Raw genomic sequence first — 16,463 nt, 5'->3', positions numbered from 1 at the left:
TGCAGTGCAGTCTGATCAGGAGGGGAAAAACTGGCTGGGATTTACATATCTCATTTTCTTTGGGATATGAAAAACAAGTTCAGAGCCCAGAGCTGTGACATCTGTGACAGAAACAGCCCTCTCCTCCAGCCTCCCTTTGCCAACACAGAGGTGCTGCATCTCCAGGGGCAGCTGTTCCCAGAGCAGGAAGGTTAAAAGAAGGGCTTTACCCACATCCTCTTCTGGCAGTTTGAATTGCCACAGGAGGTGACTCTGGGGGTCTGCACAAGTCCAGAGGCTGCTGGAGGGGGCAGATACCCAGGAGGTGCCAGGGGATGTCAGGGAGGGGGTCTGGGCAGCCCTTGCTGTCTTAGCTGAGCCAACTCAACCTCCTTGTACTGGGAGGAAACTTTTGGGGAAGTGAGGAACACTGCAAATATCAGCAGATTTGAATTTACACTGATGGGCAGAGCACAATTCTCTGTCTGGCTTGTTCCCCCCTCACAATCTGCTGCAGCCTCCCGTCCTCTGAGTGCTCTCACTGAGCCCAGGCAGAGCTGGGATCCCTGGGTCTGCCCTGGCACAAAATTCCTGCAGGAACTGGAGGAGGAATCTGCCAGGTCTGAGCAGAGCCTCCCTCTGCATTGCACAGCAAGGTGCTCAAAGGTGACCTGAGAGGCTGCCTGAGGAGCTAAAACACCTCCCCATGAGGGCAGGATCTGTTCCTGTGTTTGGGACGTGTCCCTGTGTTTGGGATCTGTCCCCATGTTTGGGATTTGTCCCTGTGTTTGGGATGAGTCCCCATATTTGGGATCTGTCCCCATATTTGGGATCTGTCCCTGTGTTTGGGATCTGTCCCTGTGTTTGGGATGTGTCCCCATATTTGACATCTGTCCCCATATTTGGGATCTGTCCCTGTGTTTGACTCTGATGGCTGGGGATGCTGAGGGGTGGCTCAGTGTGTCCTGCAGACAGATCTCTCTGTCCAACTCCTGCAGAGGTGTCAGTGCCACCGAGGACAGGGAGACCCAGCTCTGGTTTTAGGCAAAAAAGGTCCTTTTTGCCCTTTTTGCCCCCCAGTCCACAGCAGGGCCTTCATGCGCATCTTATTTTTAAGAGCCCTCCCAAGGAGCTTTCCCAAAGAGAAGGCTGAGATGTCAGGAAGGAAAAGCCCTGATTTCAGGCTGCAGTTTGCAGTCTGAACTTGCTCTGAACTTCATAAATAGAGGACAGCTGACATGATATTCATTTACAGTAAGTTTATTTCTCAGTGCATTACATGAAAGGTCTTTGGTATTTGTGGGTCCTTGAATACTGTTCCCACTCTGCTCCGTAAGAAAATGCTGAATACAAAACATTCCATATACAGTAACAAACCCCATAGCAAATAAAGAGAAATAGATATTTTGAACAATAACATAGCAATATGAAAACAGATAAGTAACCATGCAAGAGGTGGAACAAACAGGTTGTGTTTACAACAAACATTAAAGCCTGCCATAAATGAGTTCATCCTGTCAGATAAGATTTATTCTTGCTCTAAGTTAAGAAATTACACGTGATTGCAAGATACTGCCTATGGCTGCCCTATAAAAGACCAAATGGTTGTAAAGCTGATCCCCAGGAGAGAAGCCAGGACCATTGGCACACATACAAAACACACTGATATAAATAAAAAAGGTACTGTGTAAAATAACTGGTGAAGAAGTTACCATTTCCTTCTGTGGCTGGGCATGTGCCTCGTGAACAATTATAGCACCTTTCAATGCCTTGGTTTCACAGGAAACCAAGAAATCACAGAGACTCTGAGTAGTTTAACCCCTACACCTCCAGTGGAATGTCATCTGGAGTCAGACAGAAGGTGTAAACCTGGAGGAGGGTGGGTTTGCAATCATTGCATCGGGAGGGAAGTCCAGGAGCTGATTGTCTCTGGAAGCCTTTGTCACAGTGCTCAGGGTCCCGGGTGACAACAGCTCATGGCAGACACTGGAGCAGAGCCCACACAGCACCGTGTGCTGCTCCAGGGCTGGGTCTGATTTTTAAGGCCTGTTCCTTTGAAAGTTGATGACAAAATGACTCTGGAGTTTGGTGGGAGCAGGTGAGGGCTCTTCTCTCTAGCTAATTCCTGTTTCCCTGGGTTGATAGCAATTCCTTACAGTAAGTGCAAATTAGACCCTCTGGAGAGGAGCATTCCCTGCCTCCCAGGAGTTGCAGGTTGCTGGTGAATGTGAGGGTGCATGACTTGCAAAGGGTTTTTGTTGTGCAATGTGCTGCTTCTGGTTAGCTCAGGGCAAGGAAAACACTACTACTACCAGAGCTGAGCCCAGTCAAAAACACGCTGGAGCTCAAACAAACATCAGGAATTTCAAAAAAGTCTTAGGGAAAAAAAAAAAAGAAAGAAGAAAAGAACACACTATGGTATTGCACAGTATGTATGTAAGATAAAGCACTAAAAATTTCAATTAAAATATATTTCTAAATGAGCACGCATTCCAAATAAATCCCCTAAATTACATAGACATGGCAAGAAGCATTATATGGCCTGGCTGAAATGAACCTCAGGATCTGCCCATGATGGAGAATGTGGTTGGAGTGATTTGCTTGCTCATCAATCTCATCAATGTCAGTGTGTGAGGCTGTGCTCACCTTTAAATGTCATTAAAGTGGGGTGGCACAACAGTGTGGTGCAGCCCTCGTGTGAGTGGAGAGGAGTGAAACCCCAGCAGAGAGACAAAGTCCATCTGGTATAATCCTGCTGTCCCCCATTTAAAGATACAGTTCCTCATCAGAGAGATGGAGCTAAACAAAGCAAAGAGAAAAAATTACATAGCTCATACTATCAATAATTCAAGTGGTCTCAACCCAAACCTGAACAGCCTTTTGACAATTGACTTGGCAGGATTAATTGCAAACAACTTCCATTAAATTTTCCTTTCATCTTGTCAGTAATTTGCTTTAAATAATATAAAATTCCAAATCCATGTCAGTATGAATGCCTCAGCAATGTGAGTGACTAAAGAATTACTTTGAATTCAGAAGACAAACTTGGAGAAAGAAAGATTTCTCTTCCAGTTCAGTGTGAAGCCTCTGAAATGCCAGGGAAGTAAAAATGGCCTCATTGTATTCCCTCTTCCCCAATTTCAACCCTGTAGCTACAGGACCAGTAAAACTGAATTTCCCCATTTCCCTTTTTAAAGATTGCTTTGGTTGGGTTTGGTTTCTGAAGCTGCCATGAGCACAGATTTTTCCTGTGGCCCCAACTACAGCTGGCACCAACCTGCCCAGTGCAGGAGTTTAGACTGAACTGAGATTTCTCCTCACTCCTCAGGCCTGATTTGCCAACACCAACTGGCTGATTTACCTCCTGGAAGCCACCAGTGAGGTTTTGGAGTGTCCATGTGATCCAGACCAAGATGATCCCAATTTACCACAGAGGTAACCAAGTATTCTCAATTCCTGCACAGGAACCAGCCTGCAAATGAGGAAACATCCTTTTTCTTGGACATTTAATTCTTAGATGGAATGATTATTCCAAGAATGTTGGAGTTCCATGCTTGGCTGGCCACAGACAGAGCTCTTGCCCTGCCAGTAGTGAAGGAGGAACTTGGGCTCTTAGAGCACCACAGACATCCTCAGAGTTAGTGCTGGGCTTAGAGTTAGTGCTGGGGGTGAAAGAGGCTTTATTTCTTTCTCCCCAAGGGATTGCAGATACAAGATGAACTCAGGAACCTGCTGGACTTGAGTTTGACTCATTTCCTTGTCTCTCTGCACTCCAGCTGTAACTCAAGAGTGCAGCCAGGGACCTCCCCAGGCTCCTGCAAAGCTCTGGGTTTGTTTCTTGGGAAATTCAATCATTCAGAAGCACAACCTGAGCCAGGTGGGCTGAATGAGCCCCACAGCTGGCACTGACCAAGCAGGGGGAGGATGCAAAAGCAGCATCCTCAGCTGGTTGTTGTTCAGCTGCACAGCAGTAAAAGAAGGTTCTGGTGCTTGCTCAGATCAGCTTTGCCATTTCACCTGCCTGGGCATGGCTGGGTTCCTGAGGAGCAGGGCCAAGTCAAGGCATGGGGGGTTCAGCCATCCTGGAGCAGCCTGTCACCTGCTCATTTGTGGAAATTCCAGGTCCTTCAGAGGAAGGATTGGGATTGTCTCTGCTGGTAGCACACTGCCATGTTTACAGTGTTTATGGGCAGTCAATTTAATGTGGGGCTAATGCTGGGCTGGCAGAGCTCCTCCATTTTTAGCCTCATTTCCAGGGGGCTTTGCCTTGGGAAGATCCCTTGGGGTGCTGGATCAGGGACTGCAGAGTGTTTTCTTTGGAAAGCCCCTGACAGAAACACTGCAGCAGTGCAGCCCAGCCTGCTCACACAGCTGTGCTCTGCACAGGAACCAGACACACAGGGGCCATAACACAACTCACTTTGCTCACTTTTGTCCTGGGCTGAATTTGAGAACTGTCAGAATGTGGGAATTAGAAACAAAAAACAGTCCAGTCAGTTTTGTTGATTAACCTCCCCCTTCTAACAGAAATCACTGTCTACATGGATGACATCAGCTTGTCTGACCTGGTTAGCACAGCAGGTGGAGTGATTCATTTGTCACTGAAGGGCAGGTTCAACTTCTTAAACCTGGAAGCTGGTACTTCCCCTAAAATAACCAGTTATTGCAAAAAGGAAAATGACTCTGTATGTAACTCCCAGTGCAAGATAAGCTCTTGACAAGACTCTAATTCCCTAGGCTGTGGTTTGCTCCTACACTGTCTCCAGATCTAAATGGTGAGGATTTACTCACAAGATTAAAACAAAACACTGTGAAAACATTTTTCCTGATTGCTGAAGGATTAAGAAACTATTGCAAAATATCCTTTTCTGTGAATAGCTACTGCCACCACTTAAATTAATTATCTCTGGATGTATGCACAAGCTGAACACAGTATGGGAAAATTCTTGCACAATTCCATCATATCTCATGCAAACTGCTCTATGTTTTCACAGAAATAGTCTAAACTCTCTGAAGATAGATAGAAAGCCAATGTTTCTAGGAACATTTGCATCAAAAGTCCTTGTTTAGCCAACCACAAATAGAAATAATGTCACTCACAGGCAATTAGCAACATGAAAAGCCAGGATTTTGTTGCTAAAATCCAGAGAGCCACCTGAATTTTCAGAGTAATACTTTTAAATGTAATTTGTATTCTAATTTGTTCTTTGCTTAAAAGAAATCCTTGCAGGTCATGCAGGAAATAAAAGCAGATGTCTCCAACTGCAGCAATGGACAAGGCTGAGGCTTGGCTTTGGCTCTGGGTGGGATGGATGGGCTTGGCCAGTTAAGCAGAGCTTTACTGAGTGACTGTCAAGGGCAGGGAGAGAACAAGGGCAGGGTTAAACCCTGGAGGCACAGCCAGGAGGTGCCACTCCTGTAGGCAGCTTCTGAGACACCTGACAACTGCTATTCCAAAGGCAAAACAACAAAATCAAGGAAAACATTCTCAAAACCCTCTCTGAGCTATGGATAAGTCATTCCCTGCAACCAGGGCTCAGAATTGGCCAGGGAAGGAAACCCAGCCACCAACACTGCAGCCTCCCACCCTCTTCATCTGCAGGGTGCAATTCAGCACTGGGTACTGGATCTTGAACTGCAGAACAGGCAGGGAGGACACAGAGATGCTCCTACTTCATCCTGTGGCTTCTCCTTCTGGCTTCAGCATCATCCAGCAGGGAGGAGAGGATCTGGTGGGCCTGGGGCTGCCGGGGTCCTCCTCGCTTGATCTTGATGCTGCTTCTCAGGGGGGAGCCTGGGATCACATCCTGTCCAGAGCCTGGCTCAATGGAAGACAAAGAGTCTGTAAGGAGAGAAAGTCATGGGAGAGCACTATTTAAAAGGGGAGGCTGAGGAAGGCACTCGTGGGCCCTTCTGAGTGGTTCCTCTTGTGGGAGCAGTTGGTCCTGTTGCTGGCCAGGGGCTGTGCACAAATCACAAATGGGCAAATGGGACTGGACTGCTGGGAATGTGCCTTGAGCTGTTTGATTTCCCAGCATCAGCCTCATTACATGGTTATGGCAATGGGAAGCTGCCATCAGCTCACATCCCAGGCAGCAGACAAAGAACTTAATGTTACAACTCACTTTATAAGTTTTTTGGCCAATCACACAGAGCAAAAGCACATTGACAGTAGTTCTATCTAATCACTATAAGCACACGTACCTTTGGTTAAACAATGCTTGCTTATTTTGAATACAGTATCTGCTTGTGAGCCTTAAAACACAATGCACAGAGCTCCATTATTAGGCTTAGAACTTCCTAATATCTCACTGGACAAACTTTTCTGCAGCTTAGAGTTATTCTAGCCAAGTGTTAATACACGGACCATTGTTCTATTTGTCCTTGCTTTTCTACTTTTTAAATAACTTTTCTGCTGACCAATCTCATGGCTGCTGCTTAGCTCTAATCACAGTTCTGCTGTTTCTGAGGCCTGCTTTTTGCAGCTTTCCCAAAACCCTCTGATTTTATGGATTCCCACAATCTCCCTCCTGTTTGCTCTCCATGCAGGAAGCAGCTTTGGAGCTACAGCTTTGCTGCCATCACACTTTTCCTGCATGAGATGTTTCCCCTCTGCTCTGCCTGAGCTCCTTGGGGTGAGTGCTCCTACTGCAGGGCCTGTTCTCCTCTGTAGTTCCATTCCTAAAGTGCTGGTCTCTTGTGTTTGTGAAGTCCCCAGGATGAGGTGAGAGATGAGAATCTGACTCCATGTTCTCAGAAGGCTGATTTATTATTTTATTATATAAATATTAAGGAATACTATACTAAAACTATACTAAAGAAAGAGAGAGGATGCTGATAGAAGGCTTAACAAGAAAGAGTAATAAAAATCCATGACTGACTCCTCAGAGTCCAACACAGCTGATGGTGATTGGTCATTAAGTTAAAACAATTCACATGAAACCAATCAAACATTGCACTTATTGGTAAATTATCTCCAGCCATATTTCAAAGCAGCAAACACAGGAGAAGCAATCAGATAATTTTTGTTTTCATTCTTTTCTGAGGCTTCTCAGCCTCCCAGGAGAAGAAATGCTGGCAAAGCGATTTTTCAGAAAATATCACAGTGACACTGTTCTTACATTAATTATGAATTTACTTGGGCTGTAGCAGCTACTCAGCACTGCCCACAGACCCCTGGTGTTGGAGGATGAGCTGGTGGGCAGTGGGCAGTGATGCTCTTAGGGTTCAAGTACCATTTCACTCCTAGTAAAGGACATTTGGAGGCACTGAAAGGATGAAATGGAAGGATTGACCCACCCTGGGCTGCAGCCAAACCAGCAACAATGCTGGGGATGGATGGTGGCTGTCCCTGCTGCCAGAGCACCTCCAGGTAACAACCTCCTGCTCTTCCCTCAGCTGAACAAATTCAATATACACTGCTCTGGGCCACTCTTGAGCAACACGTGCTGGTGGCTTGATCTGCCTCATCATTTCCAATGTCTCAATTTCTTCTTCCTTCTGCCTCCAGAGCTGGGTGGTTGTGTTTCCCTGCCAGGAGCCCAACGTTCCAGCCTTGCTTTGATCCCACCAGGCAGCGTTTCTGTTTCCAGTGAGATTTTGGCTGCTGGAGGATTTGGGCTCTGTCTGCTGGCACCAAACCCTGCCAAGCCATTTGGGCTTTGCTGTGTCCTGCTGGGCTGCTCTCTGCAGCTCCCAGGCCAGGTCAGCTCCAGCTGCCCTCCCAGGGCAGAGGAGAGGTTTGTTTGCTGGGATGTTTTGCCTTGTTGCTTGGCTGGCTGTGGTTTTGGAAACCACACTCAGTGGGAAGATTCTTGGGAAAATGAGAGCATGGGATTGGCATTTCTGACTGGGGTTTTATAGCTGGGCTGCCCCAGAAGCTGTGGTCAAATCCTTAACACCTACACTGGGAACATGACCAGAGAACTGGTGCTGGGTGATTTAAACCTCTGTGGTGCCTTTCAGTCCAGGGAGGTCTGTGCTCAAGGAAAATATTTTTTGTTATTTAATGTCTTTTCTCTTTGTTTGTTGGAGTTTTTTAACCTTAAACACAAAGATGAATATAATTGCACAAGGAAAATATGCCTTACTTTCCAAGTACAGTATTTTTTAGGGCCTAAAATATGTGTGAAGTGAAAGAATGGAACTATTTCAAAAGCACAGAATAGGAACACAATTATCAATACTTATGGGACAAAAAAACCCCTAAAGTCATACAATATAGGTGTTTAAATATGACCTAACCACAGTGCACAATTAAAAAACATCCATTTTTGCTGATGCAGTTCCACTGGTATAGAAGTACAGATGGGTGTAAATAACTCATCTCCATCCCAAGCAGTAACAGATCAATACAAATGGTTTGCTGAAATGACTGTTTCAAAATAACAGCAGCACATGCCTTGCTGCTGCTGGATTTCCACAGAGAATGTGAAAAACAGCTAAATCAGGCAGCTGTGCTGGGGCAAGGTGTGTGAACCCCACTCCCAGGGTCTACAGAAGATGCCTAAGGATGTCATTTTTTGCTTTATACCACTATAAATGAAGGTACAAAGTAAAAGCCAAAGGAGGCCCAGACCCTGGATCTTGTAAATCCCTTTTTCTAATGGACTCATCCAGGGAATCCCCCTTTCCCTCCTCCCTGGAGATCACCCCAGCTGGCATGGGTTGCTGCCCAGGAAATCCAGTGGGCATCTCCCTGGTACCTCCACCAGCTCAAAGCAAAGCAGCTTTTTATAAATTTTTATACAAAATATGTAAAAATACATTTTTCTACCCTTGGAATGAAAATGTGAACTGAAGCAGGGTTAGAGCAGAGGTAAGGTCAGGGTGAGTGTGGCTGAATCATGGGGTTGTGATTCAGGGTTTCCCAAAAATCTTATGCTGTTGCTGCCTGTTTCTTTTGGAAATAGAACTTGGAGCCTCCAAGGGCAGGAGGCCACTGAGCAGTGTTGCTCTGATTTTTTAAGATTCTCTAAGCCTTCTGATGTTTACATTCTTGTAACTTTCTCACACACTTTTTGTAAATAACTTATTGTTTTGCATTCTTTTATGGAAGAAGAGAAATTTGATGGACTGTTGGTTTGTCCAGTGACATTGGAGAGGTGGCTCTGTCACCCTCCAATCCACTGTCACTTTTAGAAAACTATAAATGTTGGAGTCAGAAAATAAACTTCCCTTTTTTCACCTTGAGAGCAGCAGTGTGTGTAAATCATATTTTGTGTCCTATAGTGACAGAGCAGAGCAGGCTCCAGCCCAGCCATGCCCTGGCACTGGAAGGGTCCAGCAGCAATTCCACCCCAGCTCTGCTGCCTCCAGACAGGGCTGGGATCCCCAGGTGGTGCCTGCAGTGCTTGGGATGGAATTACTGTGCAGTGAGGCACTGCCAGGACTGCTGGGCAATTCAGCTGCTCAGCATACCCATAGCTTAAATCAATCCTCAAAGGCCACATCCCAATAAAAGTGGATGCTGATCTGAGGGGAGGTGTGAGGTGGGCTCACAAGCAAGGCCAGGAGTGAGGTTCCACGTGTCAAGGACAGAAAAGTGCTCTGGGATTTGCTCAGTGCCATGGAGCAGGTTTGCTGCTCACAGGCTGGGGTAGCAGAGCCAAACATTTTGCTTCTAACTGTTTCTGAAACACAGAAGGTGTTTGTTGTTCTGGCACAGCAGATTTTGGCAGCTGGGAGAGAATTTGATCCTTGGCTACCCCAAAAGGAGCAGGCTGGCAATAACCAACTCCTGTGACAATAACCAACACCATCCTGTGGTTAAGGGAAGAGATCATTCTTTAAGGAATGATGTGCACACTATCCCAGTGATGGGAGAGCCAACAGCCTCAAGAGATCACAAAAATCTATCTGAATGTAGAACATGTGGGACTTTCTTTAAATCTGACTGTGAAAATAGGTTTCATGTAAGTTATGACCACAAAATGTTCAGGGATCACTGATTTTCAGGGTGACATGGCAGCACTGTCAGGGCTTTCTCTGCAAAACCTAGTGCTGCACAAAGCAAGGGCCTCAGAGGTGTTCAAGTCACTTGGAAGATGCTGTTAACAGGATTAAATGATCTGGCCTAAAGACTTGAACAAGCAGCTCTGTGGGAAGCTGGTGGATGATCTGTGCCACATGGCTTGAGCTGCTGCTCATGACTTGGCTGCCTGAACTGTAACAAAAATCACTGTAAGGGTCATTTCACCTGCTACTGGAAAGCCAGAGGAAGTAGTGCAGCTGCTGGAACTCAACTCAAAACTAATTCATGGTAACTAGTTTTGAAAATGGGGCTTGAGCAGACACCAAAGAGCTCAGGAAAGTGGGAGGATGTTTAACCATCAATCCTGAGCAGAGCCCTGGCTCCCTGGAGAAGAAAACCTTAGCAGTGCTTACCATGAATTCCTATCATGTGCTCAAGGATCAATACCCTCTCAGCTAAAATCTTCAGAGCCTCTCGAAGCTGTTGGACGCCTTCCCCCTGCAAGAAAGAAAACAAAAACATTGGAATGTGTTGCAGAATAGGCTTCTTGTCCATAATGTCACTTTCATAGTACCAAACCCTGCAGTGAGCATGTTTAAAAATGAAAAGATGTAAAAGATGAGGTAACCTAAGTAGGAGTGCAGGAGAAATCCCTGTTCAAAGAGCTCCTCATGTACACTCAGGCTGTAGTTTGTTGTCCTTGTCATCTTAGGTGTGGGCTTGAAGGGCCAAAGAGGTGTTGGGAAGTGTTTCAGGGATTGAGAGCAGGGATGTGAGAACTCCAATGCTCTGCTCTTGCAGTTTGGTCTCTTTTGGGAGTCTGTCCCTCAGCAGCTGGGAGGGACAATGGGGAAGCAATTCCCAACCAGCTCCATGTGACAGAGCAACCTCTGGGGACTGAGGTGCTCAAGAACATGGTGACAACATGGCCAAGGAAACCTCACAGACTGAGATTCCTGGCACACATTAAATTCAAACCCAAGGCACAGGGTTTGAATTTAATGCACTGCACATTTAATTGCACTGCACATTTAATTCTGGGCTCACCCTCTGGCCCCCCAAACCCACCTGTCAAAGGTTTGAAGGACAGAAAAGTGACAAAACCAAAAGTAAAACAATAGAAACACATCCTTACATCAGCACCTTTGTCTCCTTCCTCACCCTTCTTGCCTGGTTCACCCTGAAACAAAGGAAGGAAAATTGGTTACGTGCGACTGAGGAGCCTTCCAGGGGCCCTTGGATCCCTCCCCACCAAAAGAGCAAATTAAAGCAGCATTTCACCAGCAGGAAACACATGGACCTTCATGCCAAGGGCCAAAGTGCTCTTCTGAGCTTTGCCCTGGCTCCTGTCAGCTTCCCAGGAGGTCACCAGCACTTCTAACACAAATGAGCTCATCCAGGAGTGGCCAAGCTTCAGGAGGAGCCACTGCCATGGCTGGGCCCCAGCAAGGCCACAGACCACTCACTATGCTCTCAGATTAATTGCTCCTTTCCCCCCAAAATGCACATTTTCATCCTTATTTAGAACAGAAACCCCCTCCATTTTACTTTCATTAATTAGTCACATCCCTTTCTGCCTCTGAAGATGCTCATAAAGCTTTTCTTGAGCAAAGATCTCTCTGTGCTGTGAACATTGCTCCCATGTTTCCCCCAACCAGGAGGTTCATGCACTTTCTGAAGAGCAGATGACAGGGAGAGATTCAACCACTCTAAGCTAAACATAAAACAAAACTAACAATCTAAAATAAACTGGAAAGGCTTGGGCTCCTCAAACTTGTTGGACATCCCTGAGACATCTGCAAAGCAGAGGTGAGCACAGGAGAGGAAGGACCAAGGAAAAGGTTGTGTGAATTGTATGAAATGATGAGGTGGAACTAAGAAAGAGAGATGAGAACCCTCCCAGAGGCTCTGGGGCTTCTCTGGAAGCTGCCAGCCAAAAAAAAAAAACCCCAATTTTCTCCACTAGATCTCTGTCAGCCAACCTTCATCACCATGGGTTTGTTTCCCTGGCCACATGTGCCAGTGCAGACATCTCCTCTGGGCATCTGTCCAGGTATTGCCAAAAAATCATTTGGACACATCTCTAAACCTCATTACAGGGTTTCCAGCTCAGCTTGGCCAGCTGAGGTGCAGGAGGGAGTTGAGAGCAGTTGATGGACTTTGAGCTGTTTAACTGTGCCCACCTTTGATGCCAGGAGCTGCTGTCTGTGCCCAGAGGGATCTGCAGGCACAGCCCAGCCCCCTGATCCCCCCTGGTCACATCAGCACTGTGCTTTACACCAGGAGTAATTCATGTGCACAGGGATTTGTTAAGGTGAGAGTATCTATGGAACAAATATCTGAGCTGGAGCCTGTGACCGTGTTCACAGGGGTCTCAGGCTGAGGGAAGAGATGAGGATCTGACTCCATGTTTCAGAAGGCTTGAGTTATTATTTTATGATATATATTACATTAAAACTATACTAAAAGAATAGAATAAAAGGTTTCATCTCAGAAGGCTGGCCAAGCCAAGAATAGAAAACAATGAAAGAATGATAACAAAGAAAGCTATCCCGGGCTCTCTGCCTGAGCCAGCTGACTGTGGTTGGCCATTAATTATAAACATCCAACATGGGCCAATCACAGATGCACCTGTTGCATTCCACAGCAGCAGATAATCAAGGTTTACATTTTCTTTCTTGAGGACTCTCAGCTTCTCAGAAAGAAAAAATCCTAAGGAAAGGATTTTACATGAAAAGATGCCTGAGCTGGAGCCAGCAGAGCTCAGCTCTGGAGCAGCTCCAGTGGCCCCTGCAGTGCCAGGCACCAGCCCCAGCTGAGCCTGGCACCACCCACGAGTGCAGCACTTACAGGAAGTCCCTTAATGCCCCTCTCTCCAGGCAGACCTGCTTGCCCCTGTTGGAAATAAAGGCAGTGTCATTAGGAGATACTTTGCCGCTTGACAAGAGCACAGTGTAATTTTTACTAGTGGAATTAAGATGGCTTAATGGGGAAAAAAACCTTACACTTGGGATAATGTGTATAAAAAATTCCTCTCCCTTGACATTATCACTTAGAGACAGCAAAAGGGGGTTATGGTTTTCTGTCAAGTATCAGCTCCAAATCCCATCAGGATCTGGAGGAGCTGGTTGGATACAGAGCTCCTGAGCTCAGTGCCCTCTCTGTAAGACGATTAGCAGGTTTTCTGAACTTTCCAGCAGTCAGTTACATTATAGCAGGAGGGAATTTGGCTGGAGATTTGTTCCTTACAAAGACACTGCATTCTTCACTCTGGTAGAAGTGATGCTGCCCCAGCCAGAACAGAGCCCAGGACTCCCACCAAGCCCTGATTTAATCTGCTCCTGCTCCACACACCCCACAGCTACTGATCAAAACACAGGTACAATATTTTGGTTGGTTTGTTTCTTTCTCCTGCTGTGCTAATTTTCACATTGTTCTCAGTGAGGGGTTTTTGTTCTTTTTTTAAAAATTATTTTATTTTTTCTTTAAGAGAAACAGTTTGAACTAGTATGTGTTGGTTTGGGGCAGAATGAAATGCTGTTGAACTGAACATCTTTTCCTCCCCAGTGTTCCCACCCTGGAGCAGCTGGGGCAGGGCAGAATCCCTGACCAGGAGAGCAGTTACAGGTTATTTAGTGAGAAAACAGGAGCTTGGGAAGAAGAGGCAAAATGTAAAAGCATTCATAGAAATCCATTAATGAAACAGCCATATATTTCCCCTGGCTCTTTCCTGTAGACAGACACAGCAACAAACCCATCCTTTTTTCCCCCCAAAAAATATATACATATATGTACATATATATGTACCAATATGTATATATATGTATATATATGTGTATATGTAGTATATGTATATATAATATATGGCATTATAGTGTGTGTGTATATATATATATATATCTCACATATATGGTAGTGGAAAGGGAGAGCTGCTGGGTTTCTGTCCATCAAATTTGTATAAAACCAAGGGGCACGTACAGAACATTCCCATGGAATTAATTCTTCTGGAATGCCTTGCCAGCACCAGGAACAGACCCCCATGGACAGGGAGAAAAGCCCAGTCTGTCAGGTGCTCCCAGTATCTTCAAAGGGAAATACTTGGATTCTGCACAGGCAGGAGGAAAAATCTCAGAGAGGAGCACAACAACAGACTGAAAATACATAAACAGTCTGTGCTCCATGTCCAGGAGGAACAGAAAGGATGTTATCAGCTTAAAGGGGATCAAAGGATATTTAGGCTGGATGTTGGCAATATCTTTTATCCCAGCCTCCCTGGTTTTGCTCTGAAGAGTGCCTGGAGATGCTGGGGAGCCTCCCTGGCTGGGCTGAGCAGAGGCTGAGCGTGAGCAGCACACAGAGCTGAGCCATCCAGGGGCTGTGCCTGACTGCTGCAGGTCTCTCCCACATCTGTTCTCTCCCAGATTAAGCAGGAAGAATGTATAATAACATTTCCTCAAATCTCAGTAGATGTTGTAAACCTCCCCCTCCCCTCTGCTTTTCTTTGCAGCTGCACAGCTCCTCTGCTCGAGCCCTCATTTTTATCCACCAAACCCAAAATTGCAGCATGCAGTTGTCAAAACCAGCATTCAAAGCCACACTCACAAAAGACAAAAAGCACACAGAGCACCCTACAGAAATTGCAACAGAAAAAGCTGCCAGCTTCCCTTTCCACACTAACTGGGTGGTTTTTTTCTATTTATCAAGACATTTTGATATTTGGAAATCTCATTTGTCCCAAACCTAAGAGAAGAATTAAAATTCTAAATCCCTAGCAAGGAGAGAACAAAACCAAATTCTAAGGGATCTGTCAGGAGTGAATGGACACGATGCAACAGGATTTTGTTTCAAAATAAGTGCAGCAATAATATGGTATATTAGTAGTAATATTAGTAGTATGGTCAACCAAAAACTACAGCAAAATGTTAAATAAATCCTCAAGGAAGAGTTTTATCTGTTTCCTGGATGGAAATGTGACACTTTGCCACACACCATGCATTTCTATTTTTTAAGCTGAAAATAAAGATTGAATGGCAATGAGATGCAGTTGGTAATCAGTTCAGGTTTTGCTCTCTACCAGAATCTTGAATTCTAGTCCCAGAACTCCATCAGTCTGCAATCTATTTGTAAAGCCAAGTCATGCCCAAACTGGCTGAGCTGCACAAGGAAAATGTTACCAAAAAATGACCAAAAGCCACTCTGTGTTTCAGGGAAGTGCAAGTGATTTCTTACATAAGAACAAGACCAAGCACCCAAAACTAAATTATAACGGAGATTTCCAAAGGCAGATGTGCTCTCCCTCAGCTCTCTGCTGCTCCTGATGCCTCAGGAGGGGTGAAACAAGCACCTTGCACAGTCTGCAGAGAGGATCAGTTTGTGTGTGGCTGGTTATTCCCAGGAATTGGAGAAGGCAGCACATTGGAGCTCACTGATCTGCATTTCCCTGTCCTGGCTCTTTCAGGCTCCTCTGCTCTGCTGGGTTGGAAGGGGAGCAGGAATGCAGAGGAGGTTCTGTCAGGGGGGAATCACACACCTGCAGCCCCCATCACCCCATCTGTGGGACAGGAAACCTGGGAGGGAAAGGAGCTTGGCTCCCACAGCTGTGGCAGTGCAGCCACCACTGCAGACATCCATCACTCCACAGGAACCAAACAAGGTTTTCCTGCTTGTCCCTGTCCCCTCCTTTGGCTCTCTCCATGCTGGGGTCTCAGTGGCTCTCCACAGTCCATGGTACCCATTTCAGACCTAAGGGCTGATGATCCTCTGCCTCCCACTCCACTCCCAAGTGATTTTGTGCTCCCAGACTCACACAGAGATTTCAGACCATGATCTTTTGGCAATTCAGCTGGACAGAAGCAGCCAAAGGCCCAAATTTCCCTTTCAAACCCTTCCCAGTGCCTGAATGCTGGGTTGGGAATCTGACACATTTACACCCTTGTCAGATATTTCTCTGGTAGTTCCTAAACTTCACCAGTTTGGAATTAACATTCAAACCCTGATTAGTTATCAGCACTGGACAGCCCACTGAGGACTGAGACACATAAACATTAAGAACATAACTTCAGTATTCCAAATATGTTAAGAACATCATTTGACCTGGGGAATGACTTTGGTTCAGGAAAATCTGGTGAGTTTTTAAAGCTTTAGTGCCACAGAAGGAAGAGTTCAGTTGGACCTCTCAAAACACCCCACACTAAACAGATTTGGCTGGTGTAAGAAAGTTGGTCTCCACAGGCCTTTATCCACCATGTCTTTGCTACCTCTTTGGGGTAGCAAATCTAAATTAGCAAATCTAAATTAGCAAATCTGCTACTTTCTTTGGCAAATACCTAACTTTGCAAGGCACTCAACTCTTTCTCTGTACAGGAAACCTCATCTTGGTTCCTGCAGAAACCCCAGAAAATCTGAATTTACAGCTGGTGGTGGCTGTGGTCCCACTGCATGTGTGAGAGCTGTGCTGTGTAAAATTGCACAGCCCCCAGATGCTGTGGGGATCTCCCTGTGCCTGTAAATC

General features: G+C 45.8%; 1 protein-coding gene across 2 annotated transcripts in view; it reads right to left on the bottom strand.

Moving 5' to 3' along the window:
• Positions 1 to 5,479: 5,479 nt before the first annotated feature.
• The window catches only part of COL26A1 (collagen type XXVI alpha 1 chain), a 167,194-nt gene continuing 156,210 nt past the window's right edge, over positions 5,480 to 16,463 (bottom strand). For both annotated transcript variants that reach the window (XM_054287291.1, XM_054287292.1), the window contains exons 11-14: positions 15,801 to 15,836; positions 11,088 to 11,132; positions 10,366 to 10,450; positions 5,480 to 5,821 (exon numbers count right to left, since the gene is read on the bottom strand). In XM_054287291.1, coding sequence (XP_054143266.1) covers positions 5,649 to 5,821; positions 10,366 to 10,450; positions 11,088 to 11,132; positions 15,801 to 15,836 — 339 coding nt within the window. In that variant the 3' untranslated portion in view covers positions 5,480 to 5,648. The remainder of the gene's footprint in view (positions 5,822 to 10,365; positions 10,451 to 11,087; positions 11,133 to 15,800; positions 15,837 to 16,463) is intronic.

Source organism: Melozone crissalis, unplaced genomic scaffold (genome assembly GCF_028551555.1).
Source record: "Melozone crissalis strain CALT ecotype California unplaced genomic scaffold, PUWL_Pcris_2 ptg000057l_1, whole genome shotgun sequence".
Lineage (NCBI taxonomy): Eukaryota > Metazoa > Chordata > Aves > Passeriformes > Passerellidae > Melozone > Melozone crissalis.
The sequence above is the reverse complement of the archived record's forward strand: the minus strand, read 5'-3'. Positions and strand labels throughout refer to the sequence as shown.